The sequence below is a fragment of the Ananas comosus genome, linkage group 12 (genome assembly GCF_001540865.1).
Source record: "Ananas comosus cultivar F153 linkage group 12, ASM154086v1, whole genome shotgun sequence".
NCBI lineage: Eukaryota > Viridiplantae > Streptophyta > Magnoliopsida > Poales > Bromeliaceae > Ananas > Ananas comosus.
Window position 1 is genome coordinate 520516 of NC_033632.1, and position 17232 is coordinate 537747.

Below are 17232 nucleotides of genomic sequence, written 5' to 3' on the forward strand. Positions count from 1 at the left end.
GATCTCTGAGGGAATTTGAACATAGTTAAGTGCTCCTCCTAACCGCAGTACTGCTCAAGCAGCAAGATTTTCTGAAACTCAACAGTTTCAGTATCCTTGGGGGGCTCTGTGAAGGTATTGGGCCGAAAACGAGTAACACAGTAAAATTAACACCCAATCTGATGCAAAATCTACATCTATATATGGTCAAAAATAAAATTGATTCACAATTATCAGGACAAATACCTGGTAGGTCGAGGAGTTCCACAATAGCCATAGTATGCTTGCAATCAAAGCTCCAGTTGGGTAGGAGCAGACTCTGTGGCCATCATCAGCAGTTGGATCAGTAGATCATCATTACAAACTGCACTAAAATCAACCATCCAATAAACCAAGCAAATGCTTTGTTCAGAAACAAGATACTAAGAAGAATGTATTCTATTAGAATGAAGTGGTTTCTACCACGAAAGTAATCAAATTGAGGCATGATTTCAGATTACAAAATACTGTATAATTAAAAAGTACTGTATAATTAGATAGCAAACATTAAAATTAAAAGTTTAAAATTTAAATCCACGTTTTGGATAAAATTCTATATATTTTTTTGTGTGTTTATTTTTGGATAAACTTCAAACTTCCATGTGATTTTGCACTTTTTTTTTTGGTAAACTTCAAATACTGGTTTTGTATTTTCTCATTTTAGTGTCCTATGGTCTAAAGTGTATCAAATTAGTGTCTTGTGATTTTATTTATATTTTTTTGTCAGCTTTTTTCTTAATATTATATTAAATTATACGCAAAAAATTTTAGATATCCTACCTAAATTTATCGAATATTCTCTTTAATACCATTTAGTTTTAATTTTGTCACTAATTTAACGAAAAAATTAGTGAAATCGATAATAAAAATCTAAAAATAAAATCACATGATGCTAAATTAATATATTTTAAATTAAACGCTTCTAAAATAAGAAAGTGTGAAACCAAGTATTGGAAGTTTTTATTTTTTATTTTTTATTTTTTATTTTAATATCAATCGTATTTCATAAAATTAGGTGTTTGTTACTGTATTATTGGTTCGACAATTCATTCCTCCATAAACCTAAGGGCTAGGGTATGCACCCCGCTTAATCCTTCTCTCTCTCCTTCTCTCTCGCCCCTCGATCTCTCGCGCTCTCTCCCTCCTCCCTCCTCCCTCGGACCCGCACGCGATCGCTCTCCCTCTCTCTCTCTCTCGTTCTCTCTCTCGATCTCTTCTTCGTCTCCAATGGCGCCGGCGGCGGCGGCGGCGGCGAACTTCGGGGGACGAACGAGCGTGCGCGTGGCGGTGGTGGGCGAAGCGGGCACGGGCAAGTCGAGCCTCATCGTGACGGTGGCGACCGAGTCCTTCCCCGAGAACGTCCCCCGCGTCATGCCCCCCACCCGCCTCGCCGCCGACTACTTCCCCGATCGCGTCCCCATCACCATCGTCGACACCTCCTCCAGGTCCTCAATCTCTCAAATCTCTCAAATCTCTCAATCTCTCAAATCTCTCAATCTCTGAGCGTGTTGTTCCTTGTGCATCCATGTCTATTTCTCTCTCTCTCCAACTCTCCCTAATTTCCCTTGGTTGCAGTCCGGAGAACAAGGCGAAGCTGATCGCGGAGTGCCGCGCCGCCGACGCCATCGTGCTGACCTACGCGTGCGACCGCCCCTCCACGCTCGACCGCCTTAGCACCTACTGGCTCCCCGAGCTCCGCCGCCTCGAGGTCTCGCTCTATCTCCTTCATTTCTCCCTCTCGCTAGTGTTCTATTTCGGATACCATACCCTAGGTACAGGACGAGACAGAAGAAAAGAGGATTGAAGAAAAATTGGCAGAGTATTTATCTATTTATTTTTTAAGAACTTGTAGTATAAGCGTCTGAGATTTCTCCTTTTTTGTGGAGGAAGAAGAAAGTAATCTATTCTCCTACTCTTTTTTTTTTTTCTGAGTGGCTTCTTTTCGATCTAATACTCTCGATCCTGTCTGCTCGGCCCTGCTGTCGGGTTTAGTGTTGGATCGAGTGCTGTCCGAGTTGTGCAGCGAGTGCTGTTTAAAGAAGCATTGTATTTGAATCTCTTCCATGGAAAATTCTTCGCTGCGGAAGTCGAAGTAACCAATTCGAGCTTCTACATCTGCAGCAGAGGCACCAGAATTTTTTGCTTGACAAACACCCTACTGGAGGTGACTGTCGCAAACGCAGCAATACAAATGGAGCCAAATAGGGCGGTAAACGTGTTAAAGTAGATTCTATTACCAGGACCCATAATCTGGGGTTCTTTGCAGGTGAAAGTGCCCGTGATCGTGGTTGGTTGTAAGCTGGATCTGAGGGACGAGCAGCAGGTCAGCCTTGAGCAGGTGATGTCGCCGATCATGCAGCAGTTTCGGGAGATCGAGACCTGCATCGAGTGCTCCGCTCTCAGGCAGATTCAGGTCTTGTCCTTGTCACTTGTTTCTGCTCCTTGAACATATAAATGCCAACCAGGAATGCTAGATCATACATTTTTTATTTTTCCTTTTTCTTTTATATTCATTTCGTTTCTTGCTGGGAGATATCTTGGTTCTGGAAACGAGCGTATACTAAAATTTGAATGCGAAATGCCTCCTTTTGCAGGTTCCTGAGGTGTTTTATTATGCTCAAAAGGCGGTGCTTCATCCAACCGCTCCTCTCTTTGATCAAGAGACTCAATCACTGAAGCCTCGGTGTGTGAGGGCTCTGAAACGGATATTCATTCTCTGTGACCACGATAGAGATGGTGCTCTCAGTGATGCGGAGTTAAACGATTTTCAGGTTCCTCCCTCTTTGTTGAAATTTTGCATTTATCACTTCCATATTTGGAATATTAGAAAAACCTTACTGTTTCCTGATGTTTGCAGTGATAACAGTTTTGTCTGTTGTCTTTCCAGGTTAAGTGTTTCAATGCTCCTCTCCAGCCATCTGAAATCACAGGTGTAAAGAGGGTCGTGCAAGAGAAGATGCCAGAAGGAGTGAACGAGCACGGGCTCACATTGACTGGGTTCCTCTTCCTGCATGCTCTTTTTATAGAAAAGGGCCGTTTAGAGACAACGTGGACAGTTTTAAGGAAATTTGGATATGATAATGATATTAAGCTCAGAGACGATCTCCTTCCAACAACATTCAAACGAGCTCCTGACCAAGTAAATTTTACATTGCCTTTTTTCTCTCTCAAAAAAAAATTTTACATTGCCTTTTAATTAATGTACTGTTAATTGCAAGATCCTTTTATTCATCTGATGTTGACATCTCACCTTTTGTAGACTTTTAGTGGGTGGATTCTAGAATTCGCAGGACCTTTCCTCGCCAATTAATCAAATTTCTAGAATTATTGCTACTACTACCGTTGTAGTTCTTATTGACATGATTAGGTTTGCTTACTTTGTTGCAGTCTGTGGAACTGACAAATGATGCCGTGGAATTCTTGAAAGGGTTGTTCTTCATATTCGATATTGACAATGTATGGATCAGTTCATTCCTCTGTTTTACGCTAATACATTCTTTTATCATTCTTTATTTGCAATGTTTCTTTGTTTGCGTAAATTTCTCTACTCCATTGTGATACATGGCCATTCTTCTGTAGAAAAAGCTGGATGATTTTCTGTATAAATGACTGAAGGTTTTTCATGTTTTAGATGATGATCTCACAAATATGGATCTTTCTAGACTCCTTCATTTAAAAGTCTATTTGGATGAGATGGCCTATGTATCATAAAGTCTTTTTACTGCTTGGCTGTGTGTTCCTTTAAATTTAATTATTTGTAGTTCTACTAGTTTCCCTTGGTGTTTGTTTATTCTTTTCTTTATATTGCTGTTCTGTTTTTTTTTTTTTATGTGACACTTGCAGGATGGGGCTCTAAGACCTGCTGAAGTTGAAGATCTTTTTTCAACTGCTCCTGAAAGGTGAAATGTGTTGTTGCAGCACNTTTCAATGGTAGTAAACTGCCTTAACTAGTTGGTGTTCTTCAATGGCACTAGCTGCTGCAAAGAATAAAATTTTTCTATTTCTAAAGCTGAAAAATAATATTTCTCTTGAATATATTTCAGACTTATTGAGTTTGTCTTGTGTTATGTGACACTTGCAGGATGGGGCTCTAAGACCTGCTGAAGTTGAAGATCTTTTTTCAACTGCTCCTGAAAGGTGAAATGTGTTGTTGCAGCACAAATTGTTCTTAAAGTGTTCCTACTTTTTAAAATCCATCGTCTCATTTAATGCAGTCTGCAACATACTACATGTTGTAACTGCATCTACTTAAATTAAAATATTTTACATTTTTTCATGCACTGCACAATCTTAATGTGGGTTAAAGTCAGATCTGCCTATATAGGTATTGTGATTTAATGTCCCCTTCTAGTGTTTGTTCCTAGTGACCTTGTACTTTTTTCAAGGATATGCTGAAAGTTTCTTGCATTAAAGGGAGGTCAAATATGATTTCAAAAATAATCCCTTGTAGTTATACTATTAGAACGAAAAATATCTTCCTTTTACTCTTTTATCGCGTAAGAGGAGTCCATGAATCAAGGTTCTTGAGCTAGGCTGTTGAAGGAAGACCATCTTGTTATTATGGGTCAATATTTTGATGCTAAAATTTAAGAGAAGCTGGTTTTCTGCCATTAAGACTACTTATTACCGGTTTTGTTCATTATCGTAGCTCAAATTTCTTTCCTGACTGGATACTAAATTCACTATTCTTATTGTGTTCCTATGTGATCAGTCCTTGGTCAGCTGAAAGCCTCTATAAAGATGCTGCTGAAAAGAACGTATTGGGTGGGTTGTCGCCCGAAGGATTTCTCTCTGAGGTGTTTACTGTTGATTTTCTTTTTTCTCTTGTTTCTTTACCTTTCAAGTTTTGTTCATGCCTTTTTATCTTGGAGAGGCAATCAGAAATTTGGACTTTTTATGTAATTAATTAAAATGAAAAGGCAATCAAATAGAAAGAGGCTTGATAGCCTGTTGAGTCAGTGAGAACTCTCTTATTCACAGTTCTAGTTCAAATCTAAGTTCATCTTTGTTACCAAATGTATGAACGGTGGTTTATTTTAAGTAGGATCTATAGACGGTGTTTTGTAGGAATGCCAGTAACTTTCAAAGGCAATGTTTGGTATAACAAATGGAATCCGAGTAATTTTCTTCTGCTTTTTATAGGTTTAGGCAGCTAGGATCTTCTGGCTTTGATACTTAAATAGATACCTGTGCAAGTTGAATATGAATTTATATATGTTTACTAGGTTAGGATTTTTAATGCCTCAAAGCATTTTCTTTTCCTGCGATTGCAGTGGGCGCTCATGACTCTCCTAGACCCAGTAGCTAGTCTAGCTAACCTGATTTACATTGGCTATCCTGGTGATGCAACTTCAGCTTTTCAAATCACGAGAAAAAGGCGTGTGGATCGCAAAAAGCAACAGTCCCAAAGAAATGTTTTCCAGTGCTTTGTTTTTGGCCCAAAAAATGCTGGGAAGTCTTCGTTGTTAAATTCATTGATTGGAAGGTAAAGGAAACCTAATTTTCTTCTCCTTCCTCAATCCATTGTTACTATAACAATTGAACTTCTTTGATTTGTGCTGCTCTGATATCTTGTTATTGTTATATTTTCAGGACATTTGTTGAGAGGTATACCCCAACTACTGGTGCGCGATACGCAGCAAACATCGTTGACATGTCAGGAGTAAGCACGAGTTCTTTTGCAGATACTCTCTTGTATATCTAAAGAAACATGAAATTGTGTTTCCTCCATCCTCTACCTAGAATAACCCTTCCTTTTTGTGCCTGCATGAATAAAGAATCTTTTCTGATCTTGAACTGACTAGAAATTCTCGTGTTTCTTCTTAAGGGGGGTAAGAAGACACTTGTAATGAGAGAGGTGCCTGAAGATGAAGTCAGGCCTATGTTGTCTAATAAGGAGTCATTAGCAGCTTGTGACATTGCAGTATTTGTTTATGATAGGTATAATACATCAGAAATACTCTTCCTTTTGTTTTACTCTTTTTCTTTGTTTTGAGTATATTTTTGGTTGTGTACTTGTTTTACATAATTTACATTACTTGATTCATGTGTTCAACTGATATATTTATGCTTTTGAATACATAGGAACCATATGCAAGCAGCCACCTCTTAGAAAAAGCAACTTTATTTGACAGTGAGAAAATTACAAGTCCATCTAATTTTTGCAGTTCTGATGAAAATTCGTGGAAGAGAGCAAAAGAGTTGCTTGTTCAAGTTGCCAGTCACGGGGAGAATAGTGGCTTTGAAGTCCCTTGTCTTATTGTTTCTGCTAAGGACGATCTCGATCCTTATCCTTTGGCCATACAGGAGTCAACTAGGGTATGTTGTCGTTTATCTTTTGGTTTGTCTTATTTTGGCATTAGCATAGTATGCACTATGATAAAAATGAGCATCTTGATTTATTATGTGGTTGGGATTTGTTTGGCCTGGCCAGTGCTTTGTAGAATGGTTGTTATAGTACAATGTTGTTCGAAGAAACACTAATGGTGTTTTTAGTTAGGTCTAATTGAGACAGCTTCTTGCTGCAAAAGACGCAGAAGCTTTAAACTAGTGTTTCTGCTTTTAGGGCACAAAAGCTCAATTTTGCTTTTAGCTGCCTCGTCTTTTGTTTAACAAAATGCTTAATTTTCGAAGTTGCTGCTTTCTATAGTATAAAACATGTTTCAGAAGCCAAGCCAAAAAGACACTTAGTATTACACTAGTAGTTAATTTGATGGTTGCATCTGGTTCCTGCCTGCTAGTCTGATATTGTGGTGTTAGAAACATATTCTTGAACTTTGGTATCAATGGTGTTCGTACATTATCTTATGCAATTGCTTTTCATTCACTTAATAAATTACTCCTATCTTTTCCCAAATATATATCCTTGTTAAATTATCTGTTGGATGTAAGCCTGTGTTAGCCTTATAGAATTTCAAACTTTTGCATGTATGCAGAACAAGATATCTGTTCCTATAGGGAGAGTCTTGAGGGCTCTCTTGACATGCCAGAGTCTTTTATTTACTTTCTGTTCAATCACATCTATTTTTTTAAATATCTACCATTTTTAAATTATCTATGGCATAAGCCCATGTAAGCACTGTAAAATTGAAACCTATGCATACATTCCCCTATGTAGTTAGATATAACCTTACAAAAATCGGATATTTATGCATACACCTCTAAAAGAAAAGAACCTCTAGGCCCACATTCCCCTATATAATGAACTATTTAGTCATTCACAACTGTACAATTTGATTTTTCATATAAGCCCATCAAAATTTTGGAAGTGGGTTTTCTCCATGTTATCTTGTCGCATCTCTCTATTGTGATATTGCAGTTAGATTGTGCATTCAGTACTTGCTGGGTGGAGAAAAAGATTAAAGCTAATTTTTGTACTTTGTAATCTCCTTCAGGTAAGTCAGGATATGGGGATAGAAACTCCCATTCCGGTCAGCATGAGGTTAAGAGATCTGAATAATGTATTCCAAAGGATAGTTAATGCTGCTCAACATCCGCATCTGAGCATTCCAGAAACTGAAGCTGGAAAGAACCGCAAGCAGTATCGCCGTCTCGTAAACCGATCCCTCATGTTTGTTTCAGGTATTCGTCTTTCCTCATGCATTTTTCTTTTATTATTTTCATCTTCGGCTTGTTTATACTGGTGCATTTATAGGTGCGTTTTAAGTCTGCGTGCCCATTGGCACGGACTGTGCCATACCCAGACTGTGCCATACCGTGCCATAAAAAATATAAGCACGATACTGCCCCTATACCAAGGGCACAGTTCAAAATCCTATTTTCTTTGAAATTAGCCAATAGTAATCTCAATGAAGTGCAAAAGATTTAATAAAAATATATACTAAGCGATAAGAGTAGGTGTCAAAGAAAATAAAAATTTTATGTCATCGTGTGACGGCACACTAGTACTTTTCTTGCTTGACACACATTGGCATGGTACGGCACGCGCTGCCGTACTATACCATCAAGTTTTCGGCACGATTGGTACTTATATCCTTGATTCATAGTAATAGATGTTTATCTTCGTTCCTATGCGAAACCATCTATTTAGATATATGACCCTCAATATATGAAATTTCGTATATGCTTTCTTAAACTAACGGCATGTTTGGTTCACCTATTTTAGACTATAGAATTGAAATAGGATTCATTGATTTCGTTAGTTGTTGTTGTTTTACAGGAATCGGATTCCGATTCCTATTACATTCTGGAAAGGGAACGGTCATTATTGATTTACGGCCCATCCGGTTTTGAATCCTTGATTTGGCCCATTCCAAAATATGAAGTATTCAAAATCCTCTCTCACAAATACCTCCCTCTCGTCGACTTTCATCACTCTCTTCTCTTTTAATTGAAATTCTCTCAAAATCCTAAATTCTCATTCCAATTTTCTTTTCTATAATGAGCCAAACATTTCTGGATGATTTGTTATTCCATTTTCCATTCCAAAGCAATTTAACTCCGTTTTTCATTTCTGTTTTAATCATGAACCAAATTCTTATATAAATTCTCTTCAAAGAGCTTTTAGTAATACAAAACCAGCTACCCTCTTGATTTGCATGACACCCAACTGAAGGGAAGGGTCTTATACTGTTATGGTACTGCACTCCTACTTTTGCTCGGGCATATAGTGAAAATGAGATTTTTACAGGGGTGGGTATATACACATAAATTGGTGATTTTGCATGGACATATATCCTGTTTACCAAGTAGTTCAAAAATAGCTTCCATTTCTCTGCTGCGTTAGAATATATGCTCTAATTAAAAGATTTTTTTTTTCCTCCTAATAAAAACTTTACCAACCTTTGATGGCTTGTATTACTTCCTTTTCTATCTCATATGGTTTCTCTCATTTCTGTCCATTGTAAACAGTTGGAGCTGCCGTTGCGGTCGTTGGAATTGCTGCTTACCGGGTTTATGCTGCAAGAAAGAATACCTCCGGATAAAAAAAAAAGGAAAAAGAAAATCTTTGGTTGCAACTCTAAAGAGGTTTTTAAGCACATGGTCCTTGGACCTTTCTTTTTTCGACCGTAGTGCTTTTTCTCTTTCTTTTTAAGTTGTACAGATCCACTAGCAGCAGCTTCTGTCAAAGTCTGTTTAGTATCTAATGGTTATGATGTTATTTTAATTTTTCTTCTCGAAGTGCTTCGATGGAAAGGTAGTAATTTTGAGTGGTGCATTGGAGCAGCCGTTTGGTGTTCTTTATATTTGCGAATAGCTGTTCTTACTTCCTGAGGCCTTTATTAGCCTGGTGAAGACAATATATGATATTTTATATAGCTGATTTGTTTTACTCGAAGCATTTTTGTAATAAGTTTTCTTTGGTGAGTGTTGTCAAAATGCATAAAATAAAAAAATAATAAATTTTAAATATCACTCCTGTACTTTCGTATTTTTTTATTTTAATATCATTTAATTTAAAATATATTAATTTAATATTCTGTATTTTTTTTTTGTCAATTTTTTTTGTTAATATTTTGTTAAATTATATACAAAAAATTTTAAATATTTCACCTAGATTTATCAAATATCACTTTAGTATATTTTAATTTTAACTTTATTACTGATTTAATAAAAAAAATAAAAAGAATAATAATAAAAAAATTATGAGATATTAAAATTAATATATTTTAAACGACGTGATATTAAAATAAAAAAAAATATAAAATCACATGAATGGTAACAGTTTTACTGAGAACTTTTAGTCGTAGTTACTATTCTCTAATAGCTCCCTGCAGAAAAGAGGGAATGGAACTCGGAGCATAAACCATCCTTATGCTTGCACTATGTACCATCTTTTAGATTACAGCAATTTTTTACCGGGAATATCAGTGAGTAGAAGCTTGCACTATGCATTCCATCCTTATGCTTGCACTATGCATTCCTCTTCCTGAGAAATGAATTTGGAAAAAAAAAANGAAGATCAGCAAGCATAACTTTCAAATCATACTACCTATCTGCACCAATCTGGGTGGCATTCTCACATAGCATAATCATTAGTTCACTTCAGGCTTTGGGTGCATATTGATCTCCCGCAAACAGACTTAACTCACTTTCAGATCATTCAACCTAGCACAACTGTTAGGCAAGGCGAATTCTAGCTGCCTCATTTTTGAAGTGCTCTTTTTAGGTAGTCGATCCCGCTGCTGCATATTGCTGCTGCATAACCGTAGGCACCAGTGTTTCACCGAATTTTTTCTCTCAATGAACCTGCATAATCATAACTGTCGGGTGAGTTAGCAGCTATCATGAAACAGGAAAAGGTGAAAGACATACATACCTTGAACTACATGAGATTTCAATTTAAGTAGGTCCACTGAAATAGGCAGCAATCTCAAAAAATATTGATTTTCTCGCCTAACCTTATAGTATGTCCGATTCATGGACCTGTTCGAGAGAACTGAATAGTATTTATGAAGTTTTTTTAGGGAACATCTTCTGTTATTGGCCAGATATTCTATTAGCTCTCCGACAGAACTGTTCGGTTCTAATTGAACTGCTTTTTGAAACAAAAAATAATTGAGGGTTAGGTAGCAGACTTTGCTCCCGTATAAGGTATAAATAGTAGCTATCTGCTCTTCCACCATACATCCACCATACCTTTCTACAAAAGAACATGAAAGAAATGATAGTGTTTGTGCTTAAACTAGTGTTTGTACTTAAACCCACCAAAACTGAAACTATGAAGCAAGTCTTAGTCCCAGCAAAATTAGATAAATAGTTGCTGTAACAAGCATCGAAAAGTGCGTACTTATTTTTTCTTGGATAAGAGCAACATACTCCATGCTATTTTCTTTCCATGCGTAAGAAATAACATTGCGGTACATATATGCTGCCGGTTGAATTCCTGCATCTTCCATCCACTGCAATACCTATGTGGAGAAATTCCAGGGGGGTACATAAACAAGGCAAGGATATTGTAGATATCATACTAAAAAGAGATATCAAACAAAGAAGGGGCTTTTACACATATATCCCAGCAAAGTCATCCATTGACCATTGTCATCTACTGACCATCGAAATATACACGAAAATGCGGAAGAAAGAAATACAGTTAAGTTGGCAAATCATCCAATACAAAAGGGTTATGTTTTCTAGTAGGAAAAAAAAAATTATAGAGAGGAACTTCTTGAAGTAAAAATTTACGTATGTTAAAAACTATGCAATATCTCAAGAAGAAAGCCCGGATAATTTTTTTTTGAGGATTCATGTGGTTGATGTCGCATAGTGTAGCAAAAAGGCCAACACTTTAGGATCTTCACCAACACTTTTGTGAGTTGTATAGGACGTGATAAAGTTGATCTCTCGGTGTAAATTATGATTTAGAAGTCAATCAACTTATAAGAATGTTCAATAGAGTTAATATCTCGAACAAGACTAAGTTTCTTCTGTCCTTCCCAGTAGGATAATACGAATGCTTGGAGAAGTTAATTGTCGTATTAAAATTCAAATCCTTCATCATATTTGTATCCATTGGTCATGGAAGCCAAAGATAAACCATGGATAAAACCATGGTAATTTTTTGAGATATTATTCTGTTCAAACAAAATCTTTACTCTCTAAAGTTCCGTTCAGTAAGAGGAGGCCTATCTTTAACAATGAGTAATCAATATTCAAAATACACTTGGATGTGCAGATTAAGTTTAAACAAGAGAACAAAAGCCACTACAAAGAACATTTTTAGGCACGCCAACAAGCAATCTTACAGTATGTTCTTTTACTCACCTCAATATATTTTCTCCATTTTCCAGCAGCCAAAAGATTCTTCAAGAGAATTGAATAAGTAGCACAACCGACATTTGAGCATGAAGCCAGGATCTTGAAAAAAATCTACATGAATAATAGGAATTATAGAATTTCACCATACAAATCTAGTACATTTAAAAAAGACATAATAAGACAAAAAATATGCCAGTATTAGAACAACTAAAATCACCCATTTGTATACAAAACATTTGAGCTACAGACCATTTCCGTTGCCAGCCACGCCAGCCATACACTTTGAATGCGACCATTCAAAGGACAGTATTTTTTTTAAACTAAGAAAGGATGTAGCTCGTTGGGAAGTGGGGATTGAAGTATGAGATGGGAATGGGGGCAGATTACATGGCGCGACATGGCTGTTAGGGTGCAGATTTTGCTGGCTATAACTTCTCTTGAGTCATAGGATATCTTTCGAATATGAAATCACGGGCAGATCAAAACAGAATTACCTAAACCATCTGAATAGGATGTGATCGACAGTTAACTAAGAGGACAAAACCGGCTTTAGTTAGTAATAAAAAGAACATTCTACAATACCTTCATCATAGTCTCTATCTTCCCACACTTTCCAAGAAAGTGCAGGAGCTGATTTAATATCCCTAGTGACGTTGATGAGAATGATGGCTCCATATGTTCAATAACTTGGATTGCTGTTCTCCAATCACGGAGCCTACAATTGAGAGACCAAAAAAAAAAAAGTATATAGCACGTCATAACTTGCACATGCAATTGTGCATCATTGAAAGATAAAGCATTTATTTTGCAAACGATGCCTCAATTTTGATAGAACTACGGTGATGTACTTTTGGGCTATAAAGATATGGAAATTAGTTATAGAAAGGAAGGACATTCTCTAATCTTTTTCTGCGAGGAAGAAATAATTGTTTGGATCACAAAGTTCCAGGCATGCCTTTCTATCAAATAAAACTTCATGTTTGAAATCCTAAAATGGACCTGAATTCTGCTGTGAAGATACAATTCACGTTGGTTCCCAAAAATGAATTGGGGCTTATAACAACATTCCCAAAAACCATCGAGCCATAAAGAAATGCCAGATAGTGATAAGATCACGCGCTCAATTTTTGCAAAACTGAAGGAAGGACGTTTTCCAATCCAAGGTTTAAACATAGGTGCAAGCCCTATATACCTGAGAATTAAGTGCATACTAGTAATGATCCACAATTGTACACTAGTAACATGGATCATCTATTTGTCTGTATATACAATCCATAGTCATAAAAACATTAAACAGCCTATATTAAATTGAAAACCAAACAAATAAGTATAATCGCCAACTTAACAAGTAGATTCTAACTTCAAGCGTAATGCTAACCAACAAGGATCTTACATGCTGCAAGAGAATATAATCTCGTAAGACGCACTTGGATTTAGAGGTATATGCTTCTCCCTCATCAACTCTACCAACTGAATAACCATTTCAGGTTGGCACCCTCTATTCAAAACTTCCATAAGGGATGAACATGCAATAGGGTCTGGCTCAATACCCCTTCCAGCCATGTCCTGGAAAAGATCCCATGCTCTCTTCCAGTTCTCTTGTTGTCCATAATTTAAATATATGGTTAGTGCAAAATCTCTTTATCAATTATTTTCCTAATTATATTAGAGGATGGCCTAACCTGCTATGCTATAGGCATGTATCATGGCAGTGTATGTTATAACATCAGGAAAACAACCAGCTTCCCTCATACGATTGAAAATAGATTCAGCTTCTACTAGTTGGCCCTGAAAATAAACAATTATGTCATGTTATGTATAGGAAGATCACCAAAATTAAGATATAATTGCATTGTTTCTTGCGTAAAACTGTCTATTTACATATGTATATCCAAGCGAAATCTGAATTTCATACATGCCCTTCCAAAACAATCGTTTGCATAAATACTTGGCAGTTGCAAAATATCCATCCATACAAAACTCCTTTTAATACAAAATACTTTTCCCCATGAATGGATAACTCCCCAAATTAAGGTTTTCAGAATTCATAAGAATCAGCACTTTAGAGGGTACATATGAAAATTCAGATTTTACACGTGTATATCTGGATAGATGACTTAAAAAGGGTGTATAAAAGTATGTTCCGTGTATGTGAAAGCTCCTAATCGTACAACCCCAAGAAATTCAATGGCACTTGCCTGTTTACTGTACACACAGATCAAAGATGAGTAGACCTCCTTTGAGAGAGGAATCTGCAACTCCGTCATCTCATCCAGCAACTTCAGAGATTCTGTGAATTTACCAACTTTACATGAACCACTAATTAGTATATTAAAGGTTACAGAATCTGGCTTTGCATTATTTTCTTTCATCAACTTATACAACTTCAAAGCCTTGTCATATTCCCCAACACTCATATAACTTCCAATGGCCGAGTTGTATGCAACTGTATTCAATACAATCCCTCGGGACTTTGCAGCTGAAAGTATAGAGTCAATTTTGACAATTTGACCACAACGTCCACAAGCAGCCAAGAGAGTGCTTATTGAAACAATATCTGGGTGGATCTCATCTCTTTCCATTTCGTGCAGGACTTTAACAGCTTCAGCTAACATACCCACAGATCCGTAAGCATCAATTAGTGCATTATAGCTAACCCTATTTGGTTTCCAATTATGGCGCTTCATTGTGTCAAAGATCTCCCTAGCTTTTTCAGGCTGTGAAGATCTCCCATATGCATTAAGTAGAGAAGTATATGAGACAATATCTGGTCTTAATCCATCCCTTTTAATTGACTTGAAAATAGCTAAGGCCTCTACATGCATTCCATTTGAAGAATATGCACTGAGAAGTGCATTATAGGAAACGATATTAGGTTTCAAACCTTCTGCAGCCATCATATCAAATACCGCCTTGCAATTCTCTGTTTGCCCACAAACAGAATAAGCACGCATAATAGTGGTATATGTCACTATATCAGGACGACATTCTGAGCTTTTCTCTTTCATTGAATTGAACATATCAACGGCTGTTCCAAATTGTCCAAGCTTTACGAGGCAATAGATGACAATGTTGTGGGTGAAAATATCAGGGGAAATGTTGGTCTCTTTCATCAGTTCGAAATAAGCCAGAGCTTTTGAGTATTGAGCCCCATTCTTGAAAGCTGACAAGACGATGTTGTGGGTAACCAAATCAGGCCCCACACCGTTTTCGGTCATTTTCTTGCTAATTTCAAGAGCCTTTTTCCAATTCCCAGAAGACCCACATGCATTTATGAGGTTATTGTATGTAGTTCGGCTAGGAGGTATCTGCTCCAATATTTCAAAGTAAGTTCTCTAATGTGAAACCTTATGCTATAGAAAGGTAGAAATGGTTAACTTTGGTAATGAAACTTGATAATGAATCTTGAGGAGACGCAAGATTTTTATTCTTAGTATATCATATATTTGGCTGATAAACAGAAGGAATATATGCGATACACTTAGAATGATAACATATGTAGTCGAATAAGAATCATGTATAAAAGGATAAGTTTCTTATTCTTAGAATATCATATATTCTTAGCATAACATCACACAGATCAAAGGCATCTCTTGATGACTCAAAATTATAATTCTTAATCAATGTCGTAACCAGGAAACCATGTTTAATTACTGAATGGCACCTCCTAGTCATCTACTCGTAGGAACATGCAGACCAACCAAGAACTAAAATGTAAATTTTAAGAATGTCAGTGGAGGGTGATAATGTCACATGCCATGTTTTTTATCATTTCAGTTCAAACAGAAATTCAAATTAAGGATTGCTATATGAAAACTGAAAAGCAAATGTATAGCTGGTAGTAACCAGCATATCTGCTAAAGAACTAGAATTAATGAAGCCAATTTGCAAGTTCAATAAAGCTAATTTGAATAAGTTAATTCTGATGAAGTATGATAAGATATGAAGGAAACAAAATACAGACAGCAGCTCGAAGCATATCTTCCATTATATTCGTTGCCCAACGCCACTGACCAGCTCGCGCATGAGTGTGTATTAGAGCATTAAAGGTCTCTGCATCGGGTTTGCATCTAGGGAGAAAAGATATTTCAGTTGTCAATGAGAGAATATCTTCATAATCATAATAAAAATGCCGCAAAAGGACTACTACAAAAAGCCAAATGGCTGCCATATAGGAGCATCCATAAGAACTATTAACATTTCTACACCGTATTAGTATTCTACCTCCACTCTTGCATCTCGAAGAATAAGCCACGTGCTTGATCAATCCGATTATGTCTCGCGTGCAATCTTATCATCATATTGTACATGTCCGTGTGTGCACAATAGTTCTTCTGATTCTTCATCCAGCAAAATACGTGAACGGCATGTTCAAGAGAACCTGCATTTGTTATTTCCTGCAAGAAGTACCAACATTATATAATAAGTTATCATTTTATCAGTCTTGCTGAACCACACTCTTGCATTATTAGCTGGCAATAAGGTTTCAAAAATAGCTATTATTTGACAATGGCGCATTGAAGGATTTGGTGAACAAGCATAGGTTGAGCCGCCAAAAGAACCACGACTCACTGATTCTAATATGAGTATCGAGGGCTCAAGTATTTTGGACCAGTATCTGGACTTAATAAATTACTAACTATAGCAGATTGACAATCAAAAATATGGAAATTAAGTACTATACGGGGCAAAATGCTGTGCTAAGACATTGTATGAGCTATATCTAGAATTTGGATAGAGAAGGGACTAAGTTCGACATATGAGAATTAACGCCGTTCGAGCAATTTGTGTTTAAGCATTTTGGGCTATTTGTTCATGCTAAAAGAGCTGGTTATACTAGTGGGCTACGCTGGTTGGTGTGTTACACAGAAGTACCCGAATGAGGAGAGGGAAGTTGCGGCGGGCGAATCGCCCGGCCCAGCAATTGAGGACGCCGTCGACGTCCTCCCAATGATCGAGCCCTAGCACGCGCTCCGCCACCTCCGACACCTTCCAATCTCTCTGCCACCGACTACCCTCCACCCGGAGCCGGTGCCTGGCCGGGATCCCGTCCTTCCGCACTCCGGCGACCTCGCCGGAGACTCGGCGGCGCCCCTCGTCGTAGTCGACGGAGCCGACGAGCTTCCGCTCCGCCCATGGCGGAGGGTGCGGAGGGGATTTGGGCTTCCTCGATGGGGCGCGGATGCGGAGCGGCGGCGTGGGAGGGGTGGGGCTATTAGGTTTTTGTAGAGGGGAAGGGTTTTGGGGCGTTGAGGAGGAGGAGGAGACCATCGCCATGGGAGAAGAGAGGAGAGGAGAGGGGAGGGGGAGGTTTCGTACTTAAACACTGGGTTGTATTGAAATTGGCGGGGGAGTGGAGAGGATAATGGTCGAAGGAGCGTGCGCACTGATTGGGTCGGGTGGTACGGAAAAATGTTGCGTGCACCCGGTGCAGTGCACTCCATGCCAATTTTTAGATTTTATTTTTCCCTGCACCAGGTGTGTGAATACGTCTAA

The 17232-nt window shown here is 37.7% G+C and overlaps 2 protein-coding genes across 12 annotated transcripts; one reads left to right on the plus strand and one right to left on the minus strand.

Moving 5' to 3' along the window:
- LOC109718378 (mitochondrial Rho GTPase 1-like) lies at window positions 1059–9316 on the plus strand. Of its 2 annotated transcripts, none has more exons than XM_020244586.1 (14): window positions 1059–1463; window positions 1594–1726; window positions 2285–2431; window positions 2613–2789; window positions 2906–3157; window positions 3406–3474; window positions 3862–3917; window positions 4730–4814; window positions 5292–5503; window positions 5611–5680; window positions 5846–5958; window positions 6186–6336; window positions 7413–7599; window positions 8890–9316. In XM_020244586.1, exons 1-14 carry the CDS (start codon window positions 1246–1248, stop codon window positions 8961–8963), a joined length of 1944 nt encoding a protein of 647 aa, XP_020100175.1. In that variant the 5' UTR covers window positions 1059–1245; the 3' UTR covers window positions 8964–9316. The 2 variants fall into 2 exon arrangements, with proteins under 2 accessions (XP_020100175.1, XP_020100176.1); XM_020244587.1 differs by lacking the exon at window positions 3862–3917 and adding an exon at window positions 4100–4155.
- On the minus strand, window positions 9632–17072 carry LOC109718454 (pentatricopeptide repeat-containing protein At2g41720). 10 transcript variants are annotated; one of them, XR_002218467.1, is made up of 11 exons: window positions 16612–17072; window positions 15961–16133; window positions 15701–15806; window positions 13935–15044; window positions 13419–13524; window positions 13130–13334; window positions 12319–12451; window positions 11743–11847; window positions 10798–10889; window positions 10002–10227; window positions 9632–9907 (listed from the first exon to the last, which is right to left on the minus strand). XR_002218467.1 is itself a non-coding variant. In XM_020244701.1 (11 exons), the coding sequence occupies exons 1-11, from the start codon at window positions 17011–17013 to the stop codon at window positions 10202–10204; spliced, it is 2811 nt and encodes a 936-aa protein (XP_020100290.1). In that variant the 5' UTR covers window positions 17014–17072; the 3' UTR covers window positions 10056–10201. The 10 variants fall into 10 exon arrangements, 7 of the variants coding, with proteins under 7 accessions (XP_020100290.1, XP_020100296.1, XP_020100294.1 ...); XR_002218466.1 differs by having other exon boundaries at window positions 9971–10227; XM_020244701.1 differs by lacking the exon at window positions 9632–9907 and adding an exon at window positions 10298–10621 and having other exon boundaries at window positions 10056–10227; window positions 10769–10889.